The sequence below is a fragment of the Hippopotamus amphibius genome, chromosome 7 (assembly GCF_030028045.1).
Source record: "Hippopotamus amphibius kiboko isolate mHipAmp2 chromosome 7, mHipAmp2.hap2, whole genome shotgun sequence".
In the NCBI taxonomy this organism is placed as follows: Eukaryota; Metazoa; Chordata; class Mammalia; order Artiodactyla; family Hippopotamidae; genus Hippopotamus; species Hippopotamus amphibius.
The window spans coordinates 34072175-34096613 of record NC_080192.1 but is presented as its reverse complement, the minus strand read 5'-3'; the positions used below and the strand labels follow the sequence as shown (position 1 = coordinate 34096613).

The window sequence follows — 24439 nt, the reverse complement described above, 5'->3', positions numbered from 1 at the left end:
TAGCCATCTGTATGTCTTCTTTGGAGAAATGTCTATTTAGGTCTTCTGCCCATTTGTGGATTGGGATTTTTGCTTTTTTGGTATTAGGCTGCATGAGCTGCTTGTCTGTTTTGGAGATTAATCCTTTGTCTCTTGCTTCATTGGCAAATATTTCTCCCATTCTGAGGGTTGCCTTCTTGTCTTGTTTATGATTCTTTTGCTGTACAAAAGCTTTTAAGTTTCAGTAGGTCTCATTTGTTTATTTTTTATTTTACTTCCATGATTCTAGGAGGTGGGTCCAAAAGGATCCTGCTTTGATGTATGTCATAGAGTGTTCTGCCTATGTTTTCCTCTAGGAGTTTTATAGTGTCTGGCCCTACATTTAGGTCTTTAATCCATTTGGAGTTTATTTTTGTGTATGGTGTTAGAAAGTGGTCTAATTTCATTCTTTTCCATGTTGCTGTCCAATTTTCCCAGCACCACTTATTGAAGAGGCTGTCTTTTTTCCATTGTATATTCTTGCCTTCTTTGTCAAAGATAAGGTGCCCATATGTGCATGGGTTTGTCTCTGGGCTCTCTATTCTGTTCCATTGATCTACATTTCTGTTTTTGTGCCAGTACCATACTGTCTTGATCACCGTGGCCTTATAGTATAGTTTGAAGTCAGGGAGCCTGATTCCTCCAGCTCTTTCTTTCCTTCTCAAGATTGCTTTGGCTATTCGGGGTCTTTTGTGTTTCCATACAAATCATAAAATTTCTTGTTCTAGTTCTGTGAAAAATGCCATTGGTGATTTGATCGGGATTGCATTGAATCTGTAAATTGCTTTGGGTAGTATAGTCATTTTCATAATGTTGATTCTTCCAATCCAAGAACATGGTATGTCCCTCCATCTGTTTATATCATCTTTGATTTCTTTCATCAGTGTCTTATAGTTTTCTGCATATAGGTCTCTTGCCTCCTTAGGCAAGTTTATTCCTAGGTATTTTATTCTCTTTGTTGCAGTGATAAATGGGAGTGTTTCCTTAATTTCTCTTCCTGCTCTTTTATTGTTATTGTGTAGGAATGCAAGAGATTTCTGTGCATTAATTTTGTATCCTGCTACTTTACTAAATTCATCGATTAGTGCTAGCAATTTTCTGGTAGCATCCTTAGCATTTCCTATGTATAATATCCTGTTATCTGCAAAGAGCTACAATTTTACTTCTTTTCCAATTTGGATTCCTTTTATTTCATTTTCTTCTCTGATTGCTGTGGCTAAAGCTTCCAAGACTATGTTGAATACTAGTGATGAGAGTGAGCACCCTTGTCTTGTTCCTGCTCTTAGAGGGAATTCTTTCAGTTTTTCACCATTGAGAATGATGTTGGCTGTTGGTTTGTCATATATGGCTTTTATTATGTTGAGGCAACTTCCTTCTATGGCCATTTTCTGGAGAGTTTTTATCATAAATGGATGTTGAATTTTGTCAAAAGCTTTTTCTGCATCTATTGAGATTATCATGTGGTTTTTATCCTTCAGTTTGTTGATATGATGTATCACATTGATTGACTTGCGTATATTGAAGAATCCTTGCATCCCAGGGAGAAACCCCACTTGATCATGGTGTATGATCTTTTTAATGTGCTGTTAGATTCTGTTAGCTAGTATTTTGTTGAGGATTTTTGCATCTATATTCATCAGTGATATTGGTCTGTAATTTTCTTTTTTTTTTTTTTTTTAGGCGCACAGGCTTAGTTGCTCCGTGGCATGTGGAATCTTCCCAGGGCAGGGCTCAAACCCGTGTCCCTTGCATTGGCAGGCAGATTCTTTACCACTGCACCGCCTAGGAAGTCCTGTAATTTTCTTTTTTTGTGACATCTTTGCCTGGTTTTGGTATCAGGGTGATGGTGGCCTCGTAGAATGAGTTTGGGAGTGTTCTGCCTTCTGCTATATTTTGAGAAGGATAGGTGTTAGCTCTTCTCTAAATGTTTGATAGAATTCACCTGTGAATTCATCTGGCCCTGGGCTTTTGTTTGTTGGGAGATTATTAATCACAGTCTCAATTTCTGTACTTGTGATTGGTCTGTTCATAGTTTCTATTTCTTCCTGGTTCAGTCTTGGAAGACTGTGCTTTTCTAAGAATTTATCCATTTCTTCCAGGTTATCCAATTTATTGGCATATAATTGCTTGTATAGATCTCATGATCTTTTGTATTTCCGCAGTGTCAGTTCTTACTTCTCCTTTTTTCATTTCTAATTCTGTTGATTTGCATCTTCTCCCTTTTTTACCTGATGAGTCTGGCTAATGGTTTATCAATTTTGTTAATCTTCTCAAAGAACCAGCTTTTAGTTTCATTGATCTTTGCTATTGTTTCCTTCCTTTCTTTTTCATTTATTTCTGCTCTGATCTTTATGATTTCTTTCCTTCTCCTCACTTTGGGGTTTTTTTGTTCTTCTTTCTCTAATTGTTTTAGGTGTAAGGTTAGGTTGTTTATTCAAGATTTTTCTTGTTTCTTGAGGTAGAATTGTATTGCTATAAACTTCCCCCTTAGAACTGCTTTTGCTACATCCCACAAGTTTGAGGTCATTGTGTTTTCATTGTCATTTGTTTCTAGGTATTTTTTGATTTCCTCTTTGATTTCTTTAGTGATTTCTTGGTTGTTTAATAACATATTGTTTAGCCTCCATGTGTTTGTATTTTTTACAGTTTTTTTCCTGTAATTGACAGCTAGTCTCATGACATTGTGATCAGAGAAGATGCTTCATACAATTTCAATTTTCTTGAATTTACTGAGGCTTGATTTGTGACCCAAGAAGTGATCTATCCTGGAGAATGTTCCATGTGCACTTGAGAAGAAAGTGTATTCTGTAGTTTTTGGATGGAATGTCCTATAAATATGAATTAAGTTGAAATGGTCTAATGTGTCATTTAAAGCTTGTGTGTCCTTTTTTATTTTCTGTTTGGATGATCTGTCCATTGATGTAAGTGGAGTGTTAAAGTCTCCTACTATTATTGTATTATTGTTGACGTCCCCTTTTATGGCTGTTAGCATTTGCCTTATGTATTGAGGTGCTCCTATGTTGGGTGCATAGATATTTACAATTGTTATATGTTCTTCTTGGATTGATCCCTTGATCATTATGTAGTGTCCTTCCTTGTCTCTTGTAATAGTCTTTACTTTCCAGTCTAATTTGTCTGATATGAGTATTGCTACTCCAGCTTTCTTTTGGCTTCCATTTGCATGAAATATCTTTTCCCATACCCTTACTTTCAGTCTGTAGGTGTCCCTTGGTCTGAAGTGGGTTTCTTGTAGGCAGCATATAGAAGGGTCTTGTGTTTGTATCCATTCAGCCAATCTGTGTCTTCTGATTGGAGAATTTAATCCATTTACATTTAAGGTGATTATTGACATATATGTTCCTATTACCATTTTCTTAATTGTTTTGTGTTTGTTTTTGTAGGTGTTTTCCTTCTCTTGTGTTTCCTGACTAGAGAAGTTCCTTTAGCAATTGTTGTAAAGCTGGTTTGGTGGTGCTGAATTCTCTTAACTTTTGCTTGTCTGTAAAGCTTTTGATTTCTCCCTCAAATCTGAATGAGATTCTTGCTGGGTAGAGTATTCTTGGCTGTAGGTTTTTCTCTTTCAGGACTTTCAGTATATCCTGCCATTCCCTTCTGGCCTGCAGAGTTTTTGTAGAAAGGTCAGCTCTTATCCTTATGGGTTTTCCTTTATATGTTATTAGTTGCTTTTTTCTTGCTGCTTTTAATATTTTTCTTTGTGTTGAATTTTCATTAATTTGATTAATATGTGCCTTGGTGTGTTTCTCCTTGGGTTTATTCTGTATGGGACTCTCTGTGCTTCTTGGACTTGATTGACTATTTCCTTTCCCATATTGAGGAAGTTTGCCACTATAACTTCTTCAAATATTTTCTCAGCCCCTTTCTTTCTTTCTTCTTCTTCTGGGACACCTGTGATTCAAATGTTGGTGTGCTTAATATTGTCACCAAGGTCTCTGAGACTGTCTCCCATTCTTTCTTTTCTTTTTTCTTTTTCCTGTTCTGTGGCAGTTATTTCCCCCATTCTATCTTCCTACTCACTTACTTGTTTTCTGCCTCAGTTATTCTGTTGTTTATATCATCTAGAGTATTTTTAATTTCAGTTATTGTGTTGTTCATTACTGTTTTTTTGCTCTTTAGTCCTTCTGGGTCCTTATTAACTGTTTCTTATATTTTCTCTTTTTTGTTTTTGAGATTTTGGATCATCTTTACTATCATTACTCTGAATTCTTTTTCAGACAATTTGCCTATTTCCTCTTCATTTATTTAGTCTTGTGGGTTTTATATTGATCTTTTGCCTGCAAGGTTTTTCTTTGTTTTCTCATTTTGTCTAATTTATAGGATTTGCTGTCTCCTTTCCCTATGCTGCCTAGTAGTAATTCCTCTTGTTTCTGTTCTCTGCCCCCTGTGGTGGGGTTGGTCCAGTGTCTTGATCAGGTTTCCTGATGGGAGGGTCTGCTGCCTGCTTTCTGGTGTGTGGATCTGAGTCTTTTCCCTCTGATGATCAGGGCCATGTCAGGTGGTGTGTTTTAGGGTATCTGTGAGCTTAATATGGCTTTACGTAGTCTGTATGCTGATGGGTTAGTTTGTGTTCCTGTCTTGTTTGTAGTTTGGTGTGAGGTATCCAGCACTGGCAGCTGCAAGCAGTTGGGTGAAGCCAGGTCCTAGACTGATAGAAGCCTCTGTGAGAATTCTCTGTGGTTAATCTTCCCTGTGGCTGAGGACTCTCTAGTGGTCTAACATCCTGGACTCAGTGCTCCCTCCCCAGAGCCTCCAACTTGACTTCTGGTCAAGGAATCCAGACTCCAGAGGTCACTCATCCCAGCAATAGAGGGACTAATGGTAAAAGGTTGAGTCAAACAAACAAGTACTGAATCAAGGAAACACGTAGATGCACAAGAAACACAAAAACAGAACCCAATAGAACATAAAGCACTAGAACAACCTGACAGAAGAACCCCAAAACACAATCAGACAGTTAAAGAGAAAACCAACAAAAATTAAAAACAAAAAAAAAAATCCCAGGGAAATTGTGAAAACAAGATCCAGATATAACAGGGACCAAATAGAAACAGGGAGCAAATATAACAAAGAGCAAGAGAACAACCAGATAGACTGAAGATCCCTAAGACGAAATCAAACAATTATAATTCGTACTAAGATAAGACAGAACCTAATAACAAAAACTAAAGCAGTGTGTTATCTGAAGGGTAAAGCAAGGAAACAGAGCAGACCAATAATAGTGATTAAAAGTATAATAAGGTAATATAAAATAAAAAGGAATAGAAGAGAGCAACAGAAGAGAGTAGTATAACTGGAAATATAAAAAGAAAAGAAAAAAAAGAAAAGAAAATTGAAATGTATTAAAGATGAAGAAAAGGAGATGGGGAGATAAACTCAGCATGTAGAAATATATAAATAGAAATATATAAAAAGGCTAAAAATAAAAGTAAAAAATAGAATAAAAAATGTTATAAAATATGAAGATCCCTTAGGACTAAGATCGTAATTAAAAAAAAAAAAGCAAGCTAGTACTGACCACAGAATGGATCAGATCAATATAATTAATAATAATAATTCTGTTTCCTTGGGGGTCTCAGCTGTAAGTGTTCTTGTATACACCTTGAGCCTCAGGCCACCTTCACCTCCCCAAGAAGCCTTCTTTTGCCTCTGGGTTGGACTCTGGACCTGCTGTGGTTCCTATGGGGTCCACTTAGGCTCTGATCTGGCCCTATTCCTGTGTGTGCTTGTTCCCACAGTTCACAGGTGCCAGAGCTAGACCTTTTTCATCTGAGGGAACATTCATTGTCTACTTGGATATTCCAAAGACATAGGATCTACCTAGCTGATCATGGGGATTTAGTCTGCAGCATGTATATCTGATGGAAAGATTTTAGAACCTCTTCCTTAGTCCCCCATCCCTGGTGTTCAGCTTTGGCTTTGTCCCTGCTTCTGCATGTGGCCTAACTGTCAGAGTCTGGACCTGTGGCTGCCTTCAAGCTCTTTGGGTCTGCCTCAGTGAGGGTTTCCTTTATTGTTTATCTGCGGATGGTGTGTGGGGAGAGAGAGGCTTTGATAGTGGCTCCTCTCCCTGCGTGTGACTCCACAGTAGTGCCCTTCTTGAATCGTGCGAACCCCGGGGGTGATGCCAAATGTGCAGGGATGCCGGCAGCCACAGGTATAGGAAATCTGGCCTTAGTGTGGTTCTTTACTGGTGCCCAGTGCAAGGTGCCTGAGGGGCAGCCCTCGGGGGCTTTTTGTATTACTCTGCAACCAGCAGAGCTTCCTTTATTGTCTGTAGACGCTGGTTTGGGGGAAGAGAGAGGGTACAATAGTGGCTCCTTCACCTGCGTGTGAGTTAGCAGTAGCGCCCTGCCTGGGTTGCCAGAGCCCTGGTGGTGGCAGCAGTGCCAATTGCAGAGGGAAGCTGGTGGGCTCAGGTATAAGCAAAATATCTCTCCAGAGATGTCCTTCTCTGCGGACTTCTTCTTGCTCTCAGCCGCAGGCACACCCAGCCAGCCCCCTCAGGGGGCTTTTTCTATCCCTTGTCAACTGCAACTGCCAGGGCCAGAGGGGGCCTCCCTTTGTTCATCGCAGGCACTGAAATAGAGGCTACAGCAGTGGCTCCTCCCCACTGCTTGTAAGTCAGCAGTAGCACACCACCACCATGGTCACCCAGCTTTCTGTGGTAGGCATGCTCTGCTGCGGATTTCTTCCCTCCTGTCCCCTCCATCTGTCTCCCCACAGCCAACAATGTTTCTCACCCTAAACCAGTTCTCTGGTTCCCACGTTCCAGCTCCCAGACCTGTTGTATAGCTGTGAACCCACGTCTCAGTCCGGGACACACAGAGCTGTGGTACGGACCCTCTGTGTGTTTCTCACTCTTTCCCGTCTGCCACATATTGGCCGCTTCACCCTCTTTGGACAGTCCCAAATGCCTCCCTTCTGACCCAATCAAATTCCCCATTGGAGAGGGGGTTTCCCATCAGATAAGGGGGTTTCCCCAAATTTGGCAATCTCTCCTCTGTTTCAGCTCCCCCCGCCCCAAGGTGTAGGACCCATGCCTTTCCTTTCTTCTCCTTTTTTTTTTTTTGCCCTCCATCCCACCCAGTTATGTCAGGATCTTTGCAGTCCTTTCTGGTGTCCAAGGTCTGTTGCTAGTGTTCAGCCAGTTTTCTGTGGGAATTATTGCATCTTTTGATGTATTCCTGATTCATCTGTGGAGAAAGATGCACTCCATGTCCTTTTACTTCGCTGCCATCTTTTCAAGCTTAGTGGTCAATTATTATCCCAATCTAATTCTGACTTTCAGAGCTGAAATTTCTATTATAATAATTAAGTTAATCACAATTAGACATGTGTTATTCTCCACAATACACAGGTCCATCTACATGCTAAAAATCTAAGTTCCAACTCTACATTTCTCAGAGAACATTAATCAACTATGACAGTCATTTCTTATTAATTTTACCAATATTTGTTGAGAACCATCCTACTACGTATCACTTAAAAAGTGTATGTTCTAGTAGGCAGAACAGACACATGAATAGGAAAGTAAAGTATAATGTAATAAACGCTATTTGGGATCTCTTTATTATCCTTTGGAGGGCATCTCTAACCTACTTTGGATAAGGAATGGAAGTGTTCAAAGATCAGGAGCTTATGCCAAAGAATATAATTTCTAAACTAAGGCCTGAAGACCTGAAGTAAGAACACCATTGGTAAAGTTGATAATCCTAAACACAACGTCTATAGGCAAAAGAGATTATTTTGAGTAACTATAATACATCTGTGTGATTGAGGCAGGAACTTAATAGATATGTCTGAAGAAATAAGGAAGGCCTGTATGCTATGCAAAATGTTTTAAACATTATCCAAAGGTAGTAGAGAACCAAGAGTTCAACCTATGAAAGAGCAAACTAGATGTGTACTTTAGCAAGACCATTTACAGTATGGAGATATATATGTGGGAACAAGGCCAAAAGCAAAAAGACCAGTGAGAAGGCTGTTACAGTAACTGAGAAGAGATGATAGTAGCCTGAATTAAAATAGTGACAATGCAAATACCAGAGATTTGACAGAATGAAAAGAATTTAGGAGATAAAATCTGCAGTTGAAGGGTGAGGAAAAATGCTGGTTCAGTACAACACTCTGGTTTCTAAGTTTTACGTTGATGGTGATGGTAGAATTATAGGAACTTAAAAAGGTGGGATGATACATGAGTTCAGCTTTTTACATACTCTTTAAATTATCTGTAGGATACCTAAGTGGAGAGATTTTGGATGGACGTATTTCAGAAGAAGATAAGGAAAGTGACTGAAGAACTTGAATGAATATCCTCTTAGAGGAAAATTATAACCAAAGAATAAGATGGGGCCAGGATAGTAGCCCAGAGAAGAATCCTGAGATTGGAAGAGATAGCAAAGGAAGATGAGCCCTTAAAGGAAACTGGGGTTTAGACAGAAGGGCGGAGAAAAACTAGATACGTGTAATTAAACAAGAGTCGAAGGAAGTAAGCCTTTTAAGAAGGAAGAAGTGGACAATGTATAATATTATAGAGGAGTCAGTAAGAAAAGTCCATAAGATTTAGCAGTATTAATGATCTCGGTGTGAACAGTTCCAATGAAATGGTGTGGGGAGGAAGCCCTATCGCAGTGAGCTAAAGCACAAATATAAGTAAGTCAACAGAGACTCTCACTCACTCCTGTTCAAAATGGGGGCAGTGGGGATGGAAAAGAGCAGCCAGGCATCAGTGAGATATCCAGCAGGGAGACTAGATCCAGTTTCTGGGTTAGATGTTGTTGCATAAGGAATGAGCAGCCAAGGCTGACTGCAGAATATCTGGTCTGAATGACTTGGGAATTCAGGAGAAAAAGCAGACTTAGTAGGATGATGATGATAGAAACCGGTTGTGATTCTGAATTTCAGCTGGATCTGAGAATAGGACTAAGATACAGGTTGGTGATATCTAGGCCACTTAGGCTGCCAGCCTCATGAGGCAATGAACAATGCACATCTAAAGCCAGAACAATACCACGCATGGGGTGTGGTGGTGGGCAGTGGGGGTGAGCGTGCTCTTAGACACTTGCACAGTGACAAGCATCAGCGTCCAAAGGAATATCAATATAAAGGAACCTGAAAGGAAGCACTCAAAGTCTGATGCTCCAAAGTCCTGCAGAGAAGAGAGTTTTAAGACAAAGAAAATATTCTGTGTAGCTGAATTCAGCAGAGAGGCCAATGAAGATAAGGAGTAAGTGTGTTTGGTAGATAAGATGGTTTGAGGCCCTCATAGTAAGGACAATTTCAATTTGACAAAATCAGATTGCAGTGAAATAAGGAGGGAATGGAAAGGGAAGACCGAGAGAGAGTACACTTCTCTTAACAGAATTTTGTTAACCAATATCTTTTAGTGTGAGAGACAAAATATTAGAAGAGTATAGAATTTATCCCTGAAATCTTATGTATCATTTTATATGTTTATCAAATTGTGAGATACAAACCTATAAATTATGAGAGGAAAGTGGTTTATAGTTTAGAAAATACTTAGCAAGTAAATGAATTTGTATGCCTAGAGAAAAAGAAATTTGCCCCTTTTGAGAATAGATTAGAAATTAAAATCAAACAATGAGCAGGAGAAAATATTTGCACCAGTGTTAACAGATAAAGGATTATGAATGTCAGTTGAAAACAAAAAAGGAAATACTAGAATCCAGCAGATAATTGGGGAGAATAAGAAAGATATTTTATACTTTATGACATAATTGATAAATAATCATATGGAATCACTTTCACTCTTACTAGTAGTAGAGATATATAAATTAAGACCATATTAGACAATATTTTTCTCAAATTATCAACAGCTTAAAAATACTTAATAGACCAATGTTGATTAGGGGCTTAGTGAAATGAATAACCTCACATAGCATGTGGTGAATTGGTGAAAGTTTAAAACTATTTGACAATATTGATTATATCATGTTCCTCAAAATAGTTATAACTTCAGACATGTTATCTTTAATTCCACCTGAGAAATGAATTCATTAAATAGAATAGTTAAAAACCTTCATGTAACAAGTTGGTACATCATAGTGCATAACCCCTAAAAGTATTTTCAGGATGAGATTTCCATTACATAGAATGCATTTGCTATAGTACTAACCAAAAAATAGAATGTATAGAATACATACAATTGTATGTAAACAAAAAAACAATTAAAACAAACCTAAGAAAAAAAAGAACTGCAAGGAAGTGCCTTAAAAGTGTTATCCACTTGTTTTTGAATTGTGGGGCTTTTTGTGGATCTTTTCTTTGACTCTTTAGTTTTCAGCATTTTTAAATTGTCTATTATGTGAATGTATTATTTTTATAATAAAGTTTAACAATTTGTTTAAATAAAATTATTAAAATGTGTTTTGAAGTAAAGCAGCATATAGAGACTGTAGTAACTAGGGGAGAGCAGGAATCAAAGGAGACCTTTTTTCTTAGGTTGATGATACGAGAAATTAATGAAGACCCAGAGAAGCAGGAAAGAATGGTAGGTAGGTAGTAGGTTCAAGTTTTGCAGACAGAATTATGCTTCTTCTAAAATCAGAAGGACTTATTGGGAAGCCTGAGTAGAAATAAGCATCTAAGTAATCCAAGTCACCATCCTTCTTCCTGCACAAGACACTGAAAGCAGGCTTCAAGGAGTAAATACTACTTTCTCCTCAGTGACACGGCTAATCCTGAAATGGTTTAGCAAAAATCATTTGCCAGAATCATTTCTTCCAGCATTTGAATGGCAGTATCTTCGAATACATCCAGCCAATGCCACTACTATGCTAGTTCTCTTTTTCACACTGAACTCATGCAATCTACCAACCTATGCCTTCAGGTTAAAAGGATTAACATAAATTGGACCCCTACAGTGAAATCTAATCTTTACTCAGGGATTGTTGTTTAGAACCTTGGCTGAGTCCTGATGTAAAACCACTTAGGGTTTATGGAGTGTTATTGTGGAGTTGAGGAAAACCTTCCAGAATGAATACTTTAAAAAGGGACTATTGCAAGTATATGTCACTATTTTTAAAAACAGAAAGACACAGAGATAATTTTTATTTTTAGCTAAAAGTACACTTGCTACAAAATGATTCTCTACATATCAAGAGTAGCAATGTTTCCAGCTATAAGCTCAGTTGATTATCAAGGTCACTGATTCCTCACTATTTTTGTCATTGCACTCATGGGTTCACCATTTGGTCTGGTCAACCAAGAAAGGCAGACAAAGGGCTGGGACTCTGCTGGAGGAGAGACAATGCTTAATGCAGTAGCTGGGTGTGGCAACCCCAAATCTTCATGGTTATGCTTCCCCCCTCCATCTTTGAAATGGTTTCCTAAACTTAATATAAATGATATCCTAACTTAAATATTGTACTAGCTTACACAAACCAAGCTTAGTTTTACATAAAATTAAAATTCTGTTTTGAATATCCTCAATATAATTTATAAATTCTACATATGGATAAGATAGTATGAGAACAATTAGAATTTACATTCTGTCTACCAAAAATAATTTGTGTTTTCTAACCAAAACACTAAAAAATAAGCCCTATAAAACATTGGTTGCATTAAAACAACTCCTTTATTTTTCAAAATAGGTGGGTTTGAAACTCAAGCAGGAAAAGTACGTAATCTATAAGTGACTGACATTATTTTTCTTACAGATGATTTAGCTCCCATGAATTAAATTGTCTTTATTCTTTTTTTCCTTGTGTTAAAATTGTTAGCCTAGACTGAACTGCTTGGCCAAAATTTGATCTCTTTAAATAACAAATACAATTTCCATATTTTTCCCTAGATAAGGAAGAAGAATTTATGTATAAGGATACCACTGCAAATGAAAAATTAGAAAGGAGTAAAGAATATACATACCAATGGCTTCATACACAGGTTGGGGTTCATGAATCAGCTAGTTCCAGAAATATGAAATGGTGAGGTCGTTTCCTTTAAATTAGATTTTTGTATTGCAAATACATCTTGAAAAGTGAAACGTAGGTTAATTGTGCTAAAACAAATGTGACTTTCTATAGCCAAAGGCCACTACACTGCATTGCCAGGTTATAAATGGCCTCTTGTATAGAATAGATTTGATCACTCTTTATATTTTTCACTGTAAAATATTGAAGAACTTAATTTCTGTAGAGCTTAAAACCAACACAGATGATTGATGGTGATGATGAACCACACAAATGATTCTACTTTAATAAAGTAAAATGCATGGTATCTATTAACTATTTATAAATATCATGTGTGTTGGAGATTATAGTATCTTATTTTGTGTTATTTTTGTTATTTATGTTTGGCAGTTAAAATTATAATTCAACCCTAATGCTATCACTTTACCAGTCATGTAACTGATTTTCAATGATGTCTCAATGCTTTAGTTTCCTCTTCTTTATAGTGAGATGATAATATCTTATCTCTCCACTTCAAAATATAGAGGTGAGCTCTCAAGGTTGAGGATATCAAATGTTGATGTCCCTTAGCAACAAGCAAGGTGCCTTGAATTTAATAGGTAATCAATTAACTTTTGTTACATTCATGTATATATTAGTTTTCTAATGCTGCCATAACAAAATACCACAGATTGTGTGGCTTAAAGATCAGAGATCTATCGATATTTTCTCACAGTTCGGGAGGCTATAAGTCCAAGTTCAAGGAATCAGCAAGTTTGGTTTCTTTGGAGGTCTGTCTCCTTGGCTTGCAGATGGCTACCTTCTCACTGTGTCTTCACCTGACAATTTCTCCACCTGTGTTATCTGTCTTCTAATCTCTTCTTAAAAAGGCACCAGTTATATTGGATTAGGGCCCACCTCTATAACCTCATTTTACCTTAAGTACCTCTTTCAAGGCCCTATCTTCACGTAGTCATATTCTGAGGTATTGAGCATTAAGATTTGAACATACAAATTTTGAGGGAACAAAATTCAGCCCAAACAATATAACATAAAGTGTTTACATGCATAACCACTAAACCAGAGTTTTAAGGAGATAAAAGTCCAGAGATAATATTTTTGACAAAGTTTTTAAAATTGAAGTCTGGTTGATTTACAGTGTCATGTAAGTTTCAGATGTACAGCACATATACATTCCTCTTCACTTTTCTCATATAGGTTATCACAAAATATTGAGTATAGCTCCCTGTGCTATAAAGTTGACATAAATTTTTAAGACTTTCATTTTAGCTACATATATCCACAAAACAGTAAAAAAAAGTGCTATTATGACCATTTATTAAATATGTAAGCCAGTACTGAATCTAAATATAGATGACACTTTAGAAACGTTTCCAGGGATTGTGGGTGATAACTATTGAAATGAGTAACAAACAAACAAATCCTACAATTATGAAGGCTAAAACTTAATTTAGCAGACAATTATAATGTACAAAAATGAAGCCTTTTTAAAAATATATACGAATGAAAACCTTCATATGTAGTCAATTCTATCCATGTAATTTCTTTAAAAATATGGAAAAGAAAGTGAAGAATGGAAGTGAAATTAAAACATTTCAAAGCCTGGGTTGTTAAATCCTATTTCACTGTAAGCAAAGAAAGTAGGAATAAAGCAATCAACATTTGAGAATTTTTTATTTTGCTGAGCATTCTAATCAATGCACGCACAATTTCTTTTATGTTGGTATTAACCAGTTTAGTTTAATTCATAACATGACATTCTTAGGACTACAAATATAGTATAACCCATAGCTTACCATTTGTATTAACCAGGTATAAGAGGTCTGGTTTAGAAACTTAAAGGCATCTGTATAGATAATGTGAAAAATACAAGCAAAATGTTTCAGGATGTATTTCAGATATGCTTAAACATTTCACAACATCCCTTACTCCTAAATAAGTTATATTTAAACATATAATTGCAACAGGCAATTGTTGGTGGATTTTCTCTTTTGAAAATATAATATATAAAAGAATATATAGGTAGTAATATTTTAAGAAAAATTGTTTTCAAAAACAGAAGTTCTTGAAAAGCCAAATATCAAAAAGTTCTAGGCTTAAACAGAAGTTAATTGTGAGCATTAGTACAATGCATTAGACACACTAGAGCTACTTTAAAAATAGGAAGTTTTGCCTTTCTTATAAGTAAGATATATAAGTACGTGTAGTAAAATATTTATTTCTTCTATAATGTGTTAGCTATGGTTATTGGTACTTTCAGATTTTTGATCTGTATATATATTTATGTTTGGCAAAGAAGTATGACATTAAAGTGTTTTTTAGAAATTTAAATTTCTTGTCAAATTGAATTTTAAAATGACTATGAAATGATGTAAATTTGTATATATCTTTGCATGTCACTTAATTTAAGAAAATTATTATTTCCATTTTGTAAGTTATTGATTTCTCCCAGACTTTTCATTGGGCATGCATTTCATATTCTTTCTCTACATTTAAATAATGATATTATTTCTGTTTTTGTCATTATGCAGCAATCACTTCTTGCCTGAGTTAGATCCAGATGTACTTAATGGTGGAAGAGTTCAGCTTGTGGTAAGAAATGTGTTTAAATTTAAGAAAAAAGTGTTGTGGACAACAGTACTTAATAAATGGCACTTTAAGATATGTCCATAAGTAGTGTAAATTATGAAAATACCACAACTGTATCTTTTTGGGGTAATCTCAAAATGCTATATATTAAAATAGTACCATGTTTCTTGGCTTGTAATATAACTTTAAAATATGATATTACTTTAAAATATTAATGCTATATAGTAGATTTTAAAATATTAGCATGCTACCATATTTTAAAAAATACTCTAGACAAGAAATTATGTGATAACATTATTTTCTAGAATATTTTAAGAGTAGGATATTTGAGGGAAACAGCAAGCTACCCTCACAACTCAGGAAATCAAACCAGGTAACAATTAAAAAGTAATTATGAACTCAACTATACTAAGTAATAAAGTGTAAATTATTGGAGCTCGGGAATTCCCTGGTGGTCCAGTGGTTAAGACTTCACCTTCCAATGAAGTGGGTGCATGTTCAATCCCTGGTCAAGGAACTAAGATCCCACATGCCTTGCGGCCAAAAGACCAAAACATAAAACAGAAGAAATATTGTAACACATTCAATAAAGACTTTAAAAAAAAAGGTCCACATCAAAATATCTTTAAAAAAAAAATTATTGGAGCTTTAGGAACAACCAAGTTCTAACATGGTGACCAGAGTGTAAACTCTAGACAGTATAACTAATGTGCATTGCAAAAGTCAGTTGAACTATATGCTATTAGAAGGAAGACTGTATTAACAGAAGGAGAATGGCCAATATGGAGTCTAAAGAAAGAGCCCCCAAACAAGAAATTTTAAATGTGTTTCCAGAAATTTCCAGAGAAGAGGGTACCCTAACCAATGATGGAAGTGTGTGGCCTCCTTGGCAGGTGAGAATGGATACATCAAATGACCCTAACTTTGTGACACCTTCCATTTATATCAACCAGTGAATATTCCTTGCTCAGATTCCACATTCACCAAGAAAACTGATTATAATTTAACTTACCATGTAGAATTTAGTACAAAAATATAATATATTCTCTAATGGGAACTAGTATTATCATATCCAGAGCAGTTGTTAATCATTCTCATGAATAACTCATTCAAGGAGCTTTCCTGAAAGAGGAGAAAAATTAGGACAATAGCTAAAATTAATGTGTTTATGAAAATGTTTATAGAATCTATGTACATATTTGAAATAATCACTCAGCAAATATTTTCTTATATTTATTAGAGATCCCTCTGGCAGAGTGGTACATAGATTACTTCAGGCTATTAACATTCTACATGCTATTGACTAACACTTTTGCACAGATTGTTGAGTGGCCACTTTGGAGCAAGAATGGAAAATATAAAAGTGCCAAGGAATGCCAGGATAAAGGAAGGGATATCACATTTAATTATTATACTTCTAAAAGTGAATGAAAGCAGATTGGAAAGATTATTAATCAAAATGGTTTTATGAGATTAATGCTCTGACATTAATCTCCTTCCTCCAAATCCCACTATATTACACTACCTACAAATGTATGACAAATACATAGCAATGACAAATGCCTTTTTAAAAAATATATTGAAGAGGTACAGCTGAACACAAAGCAAGGTAAGTATTAATAGTAGTAGAACAGGCTTTTTTTTTTTTTTTTCCTTCCTTGAGTCAAGATGCAGGAGTGGATCAAGGATTTATGCTAAAAGGTTACTGGGCTAATTGAAGGCCAAGAGTGGAAATCATGCAGGGTATTGGAGAATAAAAACACCCTACCTGTGGGAGAACTTGTGCAGATAATTGCACACCTAGGACTGGGCCATAACTAAGAGGAAAATCTTAAAACTTTAAAAAGCTGCAACTGTTGCTATTATAAGATCCTCAAAGACATAATAATAACACTCATAATAAAAGGACAGAAAATTATGGAACAAAAATGATCAAATTTTAATTAAAGGAGAGATGGATATGCAAATAAGCTGATTATAAAAATTCTGGAAATAAAAAATATTATCAAACTGAATCTTGGACTAGACATCATAAAAGAGAGAATTAGTGAATTGAAAGTTAATTTCCAAAGTAACAATAGATTGACAGCTAACATCATATCAGAACAAGGTATACCAAAAGACTGAATTTATTTCTTAATAATAGGGATAAATATAAATATCATCTATAATACTCATCACTAATCTTTGAAAGTAAGGACAGAATTATGCATAATCAAACATTCAAATGCTGGGTTTGGGGGAAGCTAATAAATAACATCTCTGTCTTCCAAACTGGATTAAAGCATATAGTATGGCAGACAGGAATGAAAAAAATGGAAATAAGATTATTTTACTTACTTCCAAATACATATCAGAGGCATGTCATAGATCTAGACAATTGTTTATTAAATGTATCCCCCCAAAACTCTAGCATTTTCCTGCAGAGGACAGTCATAGTTCAGGTTCTCCAGAAGACATACTCTGAGATTCTGATATTGAATGCAGGATGTTGATTGGGGAAGGCTTTCGGGAACAACTCCTTTGAGGGATGAAAAAAACAAGATTGAGCAGAAGGAGAAGGTGAACTGCAATAGAGTTAACTGATAAATGTTAACATTAATATGTGCACGGCCCCTACAATGATAACTATCAAACATTGCTTATAAAAAATCAAAGATATACACCTTATATATGAATAGGAAGACTCAAATTGTAAGATGTCAGTCCTTTCCAAATGATCTATAGATTCAATAAACTTTTAGAAAACATTTTAGTAGAAAAGGACAAATTTTAAAATGGAATTTGTTCATTTCTACTAATTATGAAAATGTATAAGACCTAGAATAGTCAATGCACTCTTGAAAAGGAATAGTAAGGAGAGTCACACTAGTTGATTTCAAGACTTGCTATAAAACCCCAGTAATCAAGACTGTATTTTATGTTCATAAAGGAAAAAAAAAATCCATCTGTGGAAAAGAATAGAGTCCAGAAGAATACCATGTTTATAAAAATTGATTTCCTTAAAGATACTAAAGCAATTAAAAAGAGGGAAAGAATAATTTTTTCAACAAAGAGTGCTGGGCAACTGGACATCTACATGGGAAAAAAATGAATCTTGACTCCTACTTCATATCTTACTTAAAAATAAATTTGAGATGAATCATGGGCCTAAGTATAAAAGCTAAAATTATAAAAATTCTCAAAGAAAACATAGTATGGTATTTTCAAAAACCTGAAGTGGGCAAAGGTTTCTTAGATAAAACAGAAAAAGCATTATCAGAAAAGAAACAGGTAAACTGTACTTCATCAAATTTATAAGAATTTGCACTTAGAAGGACACCATTCAGAAAATGAAATGAAAAGTCAAAACACATCCTGGGAGAAAAATTCATTCTCCCTCTCTCTCTCTCCTTCCTTCTTTCTCTCCCACCCTCCCCTCTCCCTGTTTGTCTTTTTCACAACCATCTTACAATCAATAATGTAAAGACAAACACCCCAAATTATAAAAAAAAGTGGCAAAAGTTTTGAGACTTCACAAATGAAGATATTTGAATGGTTAATAAACACTTTAAATTAAAACAACAATGAGGTACTACTACATAGCACTAGAATGTTTAAAATTTAAAAGGCAAGTGTGGGTAAATATATGGAAAAACTAGGACACTCACACATTATTGGTATGGTAAAAAATGATAAAACCATTTGGGAAAATAGGCAGTTTCTTATAAACTTATACATACTCCTACCCTATGACCCATTAATTCTACTCCTAGATGTTTACTCAAAGGAAATGAAAACAAATGTGCACATAAAGACCTCTGTGAAAATTATATAGCAGCTCTATTGATAAAAGCCAAAACATGTAAACAGCCTAAATGTTTATCAACAAGAGAATAGGTAAACCGTGGTGTATTCTTACACTGGCATACTTACTCAAAAATGAAAAGAAATGAACTCCTGATACACACAGCAACGTGCGTAAGTATCAAAAACAATATAGTGACTGAAAGAAGCCAGACACTAAAGGCGTGCATATGCTATGATTTCATTTATAGTAAGTTTAAGAACAGAGAAAACTAACCTATCCAATGGTGAAAGAAATCAGAACAGTAGTTGCTTTGAGTGTGAATTACTGGAAGGAGTCACAGAAGAACTATTTGATAGTTTATATATCCTAAATCTCTAGATAGATATGTAGACCAGAGAGCTGATGATACGAGTTCCAGTTTTAGTCCAAAAGTCTTGAAATAAGGTAATATGAGTCTTCTTACTGTTCTTTTTGAACATTGCTTTGGCTATCCTAGGTGCTGTATACAAAGATGTATATATATATATATATATATATATATATGTACATATATATGTGCGTGTATTTGTGTGTATATGTATATTATATATAGAAAGAAATTTATTAGCTAGCTAACTAGTTAGCTACAGATTTTATAAATATATTTATTTAGTATAATGAATTATAGACTATTTATTATAAAGAATTGGCTCATTTGGCTATGGAGGCTAAGAAGTCCCATGATCTGCTGCCTGCAAGATAGAGACCCAGGAGAGCCTGGTGGTGTAGTTCCAGTCTGAGTGTGAAGGCCTGAGAACCAGGAGAAGCAATGATGTTAAGTTCTAGTCCAAGTCTGAAGGCCTCAGAGCCAGGAGGTGCTGACTGTATAAGTTTCAATCTTAAGACAGGAGAAGACCTATGTCTCAGCTTCATCAGTCAAGCAGAGAGAATGAATTCTCCCTTCCTCCACCTTTTTGTTCTATTCAGACCCTCAAGGATTAGGTGATGGCCAGCCACATTTCTAGAGAGCATTCTGGTATAGTCAGTATGCCGATTTACATACAAATCTCATCCAGAAACATGCTCACTGACATACCCAGAAATAATACTTAACCAAATATCTGGGCATCTGTGGCCTGGACAAACTGACACATAAAACTAACCATCGTAGTAGTCATCTTTAAAAAATAATTGAACTGAACTCTGTAATTAGAAAATGAGCAAAGGGCTTGAATAGTTACTTCATCAGAGAGAATATTCAGATAGAAATAAGCACATGAAAAGATGTTAAAAATCATTAATCACTAGGGAAATTGTTAAAACAGCTATATGACACCACTATAACCTATTGGAGTGGTTAAAATAAAATGCTGACAATACCAAGTGCTGATGAATGTATGGAGCAACTGAATCATTCATACGCTGCTACTGAGAAGGGTACAGCCACTGGGGGGAAAATGTGTCAATTTCTTATATACTTATTTGTCTCAGCAGTTTTGTTCCTGAGCATTTTTCCTAAAGAAATGAACTTCAATCAAAAACCTAAACATAAATGTTCATAGTGGATTTATTTGTGAGAGCCAAAAATTGGAAATGGCTCAAATCTCATTCAGTGAGTGAAAGAATAAACAAATGGTGGTACATACATGCAATGGATACACAAAAAGAAATAAAAAGCAACAAACAAGAACAAACTCATGTTACACACAAAGACTTTCATGGATCTCAAGAGCATTTTGCTGAGTGAAAGACAATTTCAAAAGGTTGCATACTGTATGATTTCATTTATATAACTTTCTCAAAATTATATAATTATAGTTATGGGAAGTATATTAGTGGTTGCCAGTGATTAGACTGGGGGGAGGGTATGACTCTAAAGGGAAAACAAAGGAGTTTCTTTGGAAAGATGGAATAACTGTCTATTCTGATTGTGGTGGTAGTTACAATGAATTTATACATGTGATAAAATGTCATAGAAGCATAAACAAGCCAAAAAAAATAATAATGCATGTGAAAACTGGTGAATAAGTTCTGTGGTTTAGTAATGATATTGCAACAATGTCAGTTTCCTGGTTTTATTAATTGAACTTTGATTATATATCATTTGGACAAGTTGTGTAGAAAGTATACAGATAACTCTTAGTACTAATTTTGCAGCTTCTATGGGAGTTGTATATTCAAACTAAAAATTTTGAAAATGATTGAACTTTATGTTTAAGTTCTGTGCATTTCATTACATGTAAATTATAGTCCTATAAAACATTTGAAGTGCCTTCCATGCCCACATATGTTACATAACAAGGCCTCTGCCTTATTATATAAGAAAAGGGGCTTGTGTAATGATGACAATGTATTATGAATGGAGAGGTATGCATACCTCAGCTTTCTGAAACTGAAGATAAAAATATTTTTAAATCACTCATATGTCTAGAAATAGTACAGATAATGCCGTGGTAAGTTCATAGCATATACAATAATTTCACAATAATTTACAAATTATTCAAACAGTTGAATGAACTAAATCTAGATTTCACAGACGTAATGTACAGAGGAAAAAGCAAGTTGCAGAAAAAAGATACCACTTAATTTTGAAAATAATACTCTTAAAAATTTTGAATACCTGTATGCAGATACTGGAAGGTAGCTTTTAAGTGAACTTCAGTTTATAACATTTTATTTCTCTTTTTTAAAAAATATCTGGATAATAAGTAAATAGATATTTATTTTTGTGTGTGCTGTTTATGTCTTGACTTCTAAAAATACAAAATTTTAAAATAAATATTTAATAAAATCTTGTTTATGAAAAAAAGCAGGAGAAAGAGGAACTAACTGTTCTTTATTAAATGAGAGACATTCTCTATTTTTAAATTAAGTTGCTTGGTTTGGAGGTGAACCAGGATCCACTTGCTTAGAGAAGTCATGTTCCAAAATTCATACCTCTCATTTCATTGTGAAAATATGGGAAAAAATATTACAAACTTTGTAGATGGGGCTGCAAATGTGACCTGATCAGAAAACAAAGACCAATGAGAATTTTGCAAAATCACTATTTAAATATTTACTATTGAATTGCATATAAGAAGATTCCTATCTGACATTAACTCGAAACTGTTTCTAATGTTATAACCATTCAGAGTGTTTAATATTACAATGTTTTGGAGTTAAACATACATTTTTGTAGAACAAATATTAAAAGTATAGTTGATTATATTCCATTTTTAAATATATTCATTTTGCATGACATAGAAGAAAAGATATATTTTCTTTACGATTTCTCTACTTGTTACCAGTAAAAGGAAGAATGGTGTTCAATTTGAAAGCCAGTATTTTCTGAAATAGAATTCAAATGTATACACATATGCGCTACTGGACCTGTAACTAGCCTCTTTATGAAATTTCTAGGTTTGAATTTAAGCTGCTAGGTGGCACCATTGTGAAATTGTGTGTTATTGTTAAATTTCACTTGTAAATTTGATTCCCTGTTATAATCTGGCTCAATTAGTAACTGGCATTATTTTCTATTTTGGAAGAAACAATCTTTTGGATGTTAATGGCATAGATGACAACAAGGTTTTTGGAAGGCATGTGTTCACAAATATTTTCTTGATGTAGGTACATCTCGTTTGGAGGAGGGTGGGATTTAAATAGGTGTAGTGAAATTATGTCATTAAATTAAAGCAAATAAAACCTGATTTTAAAATCCTGAGGCTTATAGTTAAAGCTTCTTTAGCCAGCAGGAGGTTCCCCTATGTGGTTTACAGGTTTTTCCTTGTTTTGTAACTGGTCTCATCAAAATTGTGGTATTGCTTTGATAGTTCCCCCTTACTCCGGACTGGTTCTTTTGATATCTTAGTATTGGTGGAGCTATTCTAATTGGAACAGTAAATGCATACTCTTCTGCACTAATTGAAATAAAATCCAGAAAGAATGTGTAACATTTTTCACACTACGATCACAAGTGTAAATTGGAAGCCAAAGGTTATTTATTTCATTTTCAACAGTTTTCTACTGAGGTTTTTTGACAAAACAATTGTATCACTTAGCCAGATACATTTTAAAAAATGACTGATGCTATAGAATGGTTTCTATTCTGAGTTCAGTAATAGCAAACTTGCTTACTTAACAATGAGAATGTCATGCATATGGATGGGAAAGTGGGAAGAGGGGTGTAAAGGAGAAGAGCTAAGATCTGAATTTGAAAGAAGATGATCTTTACATTCTGGTTTCATGAGTTTTTGTAGCTCATCATATGGGGATAGCTTTTTAACTTACTCTATTTAAATTTTTCTCACATCAGACATTAAGGACAATGCTTTCTCAAAGGATTTCAAGCATCCTGTGGTTTGGGTGAAATCCCAGCTACTTTGAGGCTGCTTTGCTTTCCATCATGGCATTTTCTCCCACTTCAGGCTGAATCCTGATAAATCTTTACTTAATGATATTTGACATTATGTAAAACAATATTTTATAGACAAGAAGTGATTCTTTCAATTCTTAACTTCTGTGCAAGATAATAAAAGTTCAGAGAGTAATTTTAGATGAAATAAATTACCTAACACATATGTCCTTAAAATAAAGTATTTTGAAATTTCTATATATCTATCCCTACTCCCAAATTAGACTTAATGTATAGTATTTTTATATTAAAAGTTACTGTAATGAGAAGGTAGAGATCTCTTGTGACTTTGTTGTATGTGATGAAAGGCATATCAGAGAATTTTATGAGTGCTAAAACATGAATATTGCAGAAAATAATCCAATGTGACATTTCTAACATTTGATTAAGAATTAAATAATATCATTGGTAAATAAGTGATGTTAACTTATTTAAAGTTTCATCAGTTGCCTTTAAGATTGATTTTCATCAAAATTACTGTACTAAAATGTTTTCTTTTGTTGTACAGACTCAAATAGCAAACCTCAATTTTAAAATCGGCTCTTATTTGCAAAAAATGCTTTGACATAGTGCATTTGTTCTGCCTGGGCAGCAATAAAGGATTGTGGTATCATTTTGAAGAAGGTTGTTTGACAGAGCCTGTTTGTTTATTTGGGGTAATGTGAGCTGCATTCAGAAAATGCCATATTTTGTTTCATGATTGTATACATTCTCTCCCATTGCTCCCAGGCAAGGCTTGTAAGCAGAGAAGACACGGATTTAGACCTTTTTTCCATGACCAGTGGAAGTACTTTGTCTGCGAAGAGAGAAAAAAAAAATCAGGCACACAGACACTCAGCAGGATCTTCAAGTAAGTTGTGGTTTCCTTCAGAATTAATTTAGAAATCAGAAATGAATTGATGGAAACTAATGCCAGCAAGCATTCTTTTACAGATAAGGGGTAAGATGCCAGCAACCAGAACTGCCCAAAACTATGCATTTGAATTTTTTCCCTCTTTAAATGTCTTCTTTTGATATAAACAGAATTAAATTATTTCTAAAATTAACAGCATCAGTTTTTATTTTAATTGTATTCTGTGATTCAGTGGTCTACTTCCCTACCCCCACCCCCCCCCCCACCCCCCGCCATGGATTGTATTGAATTCTTCGATCATTTAGTTCTAAAAGAATTTGTTCAGGCTAATTTTTAAAAGTTGGATTTATATATCAAAGAAGTGTGTTTTGGTCTTTTGTCATTAATTTAATATATATTGTATGTAAAGTTTGTTTTTGAAGGAAACTTTTTTAAATAGCAGATTTTAGATAATAATATTACACTGTCAAAACCATGCTCTTAAAAACTATTTCCATTGATTAGATGACATTTTATGTTTATTAATGATGACTTCTTACATTTGTAAACCTGTCACACACGTCTATTACCTTTAATTTGGTAATATAACTATACATATATCATGGTTTCCACAAGAATTGCATAGCAGTTCTTAACTCTGAAAAGAATGTAAACATTTAAAAAATATCTGTATCTTAGGGTGTTTGGGGGTAATAAACCCTAATTTTTTCAAACTCTTCATTAACTTACACTGAGGCGATTTTGAAATAGTGTCTAAAGTGTTATGGTATGTTAGTATAAAAATGTTTTATTTAATATCATATTTTGTTAATTTCCTCAAAGTATAGTGAACCTCATAAGTCCACACATTAACTTACACTTCGTTT

At 34.7% G+C, this 24439-nt stretch overlaps 1 protein-coding gene across 1 annotated transcript in view; it reads left to right on the top strand.

The window, feature by feature from the left end:
- LRRIQ1 (leucine rich repeats and IQ motif containing 1) overlaps positions 1-24439 on the top strand; it is a 201709-nt gene that overhangs the window by 152014 nt on the left and 25256 nt on the right. Inside the window, exons 24-26 of the mRNA XM_057743161.1 lie at positions 11849-11981; positions 14498-14558; positions 23450-23570. Coding sequence (XP_057599144.1) covers positions 11849-11981; positions 14498-14558; positions 23450-23570 — 315 coding nt within the window. The remainder of the gene's footprint in view (positions 1-11848; positions 11982-14497; positions 14559-23449; positions 23571-24439) is intronic.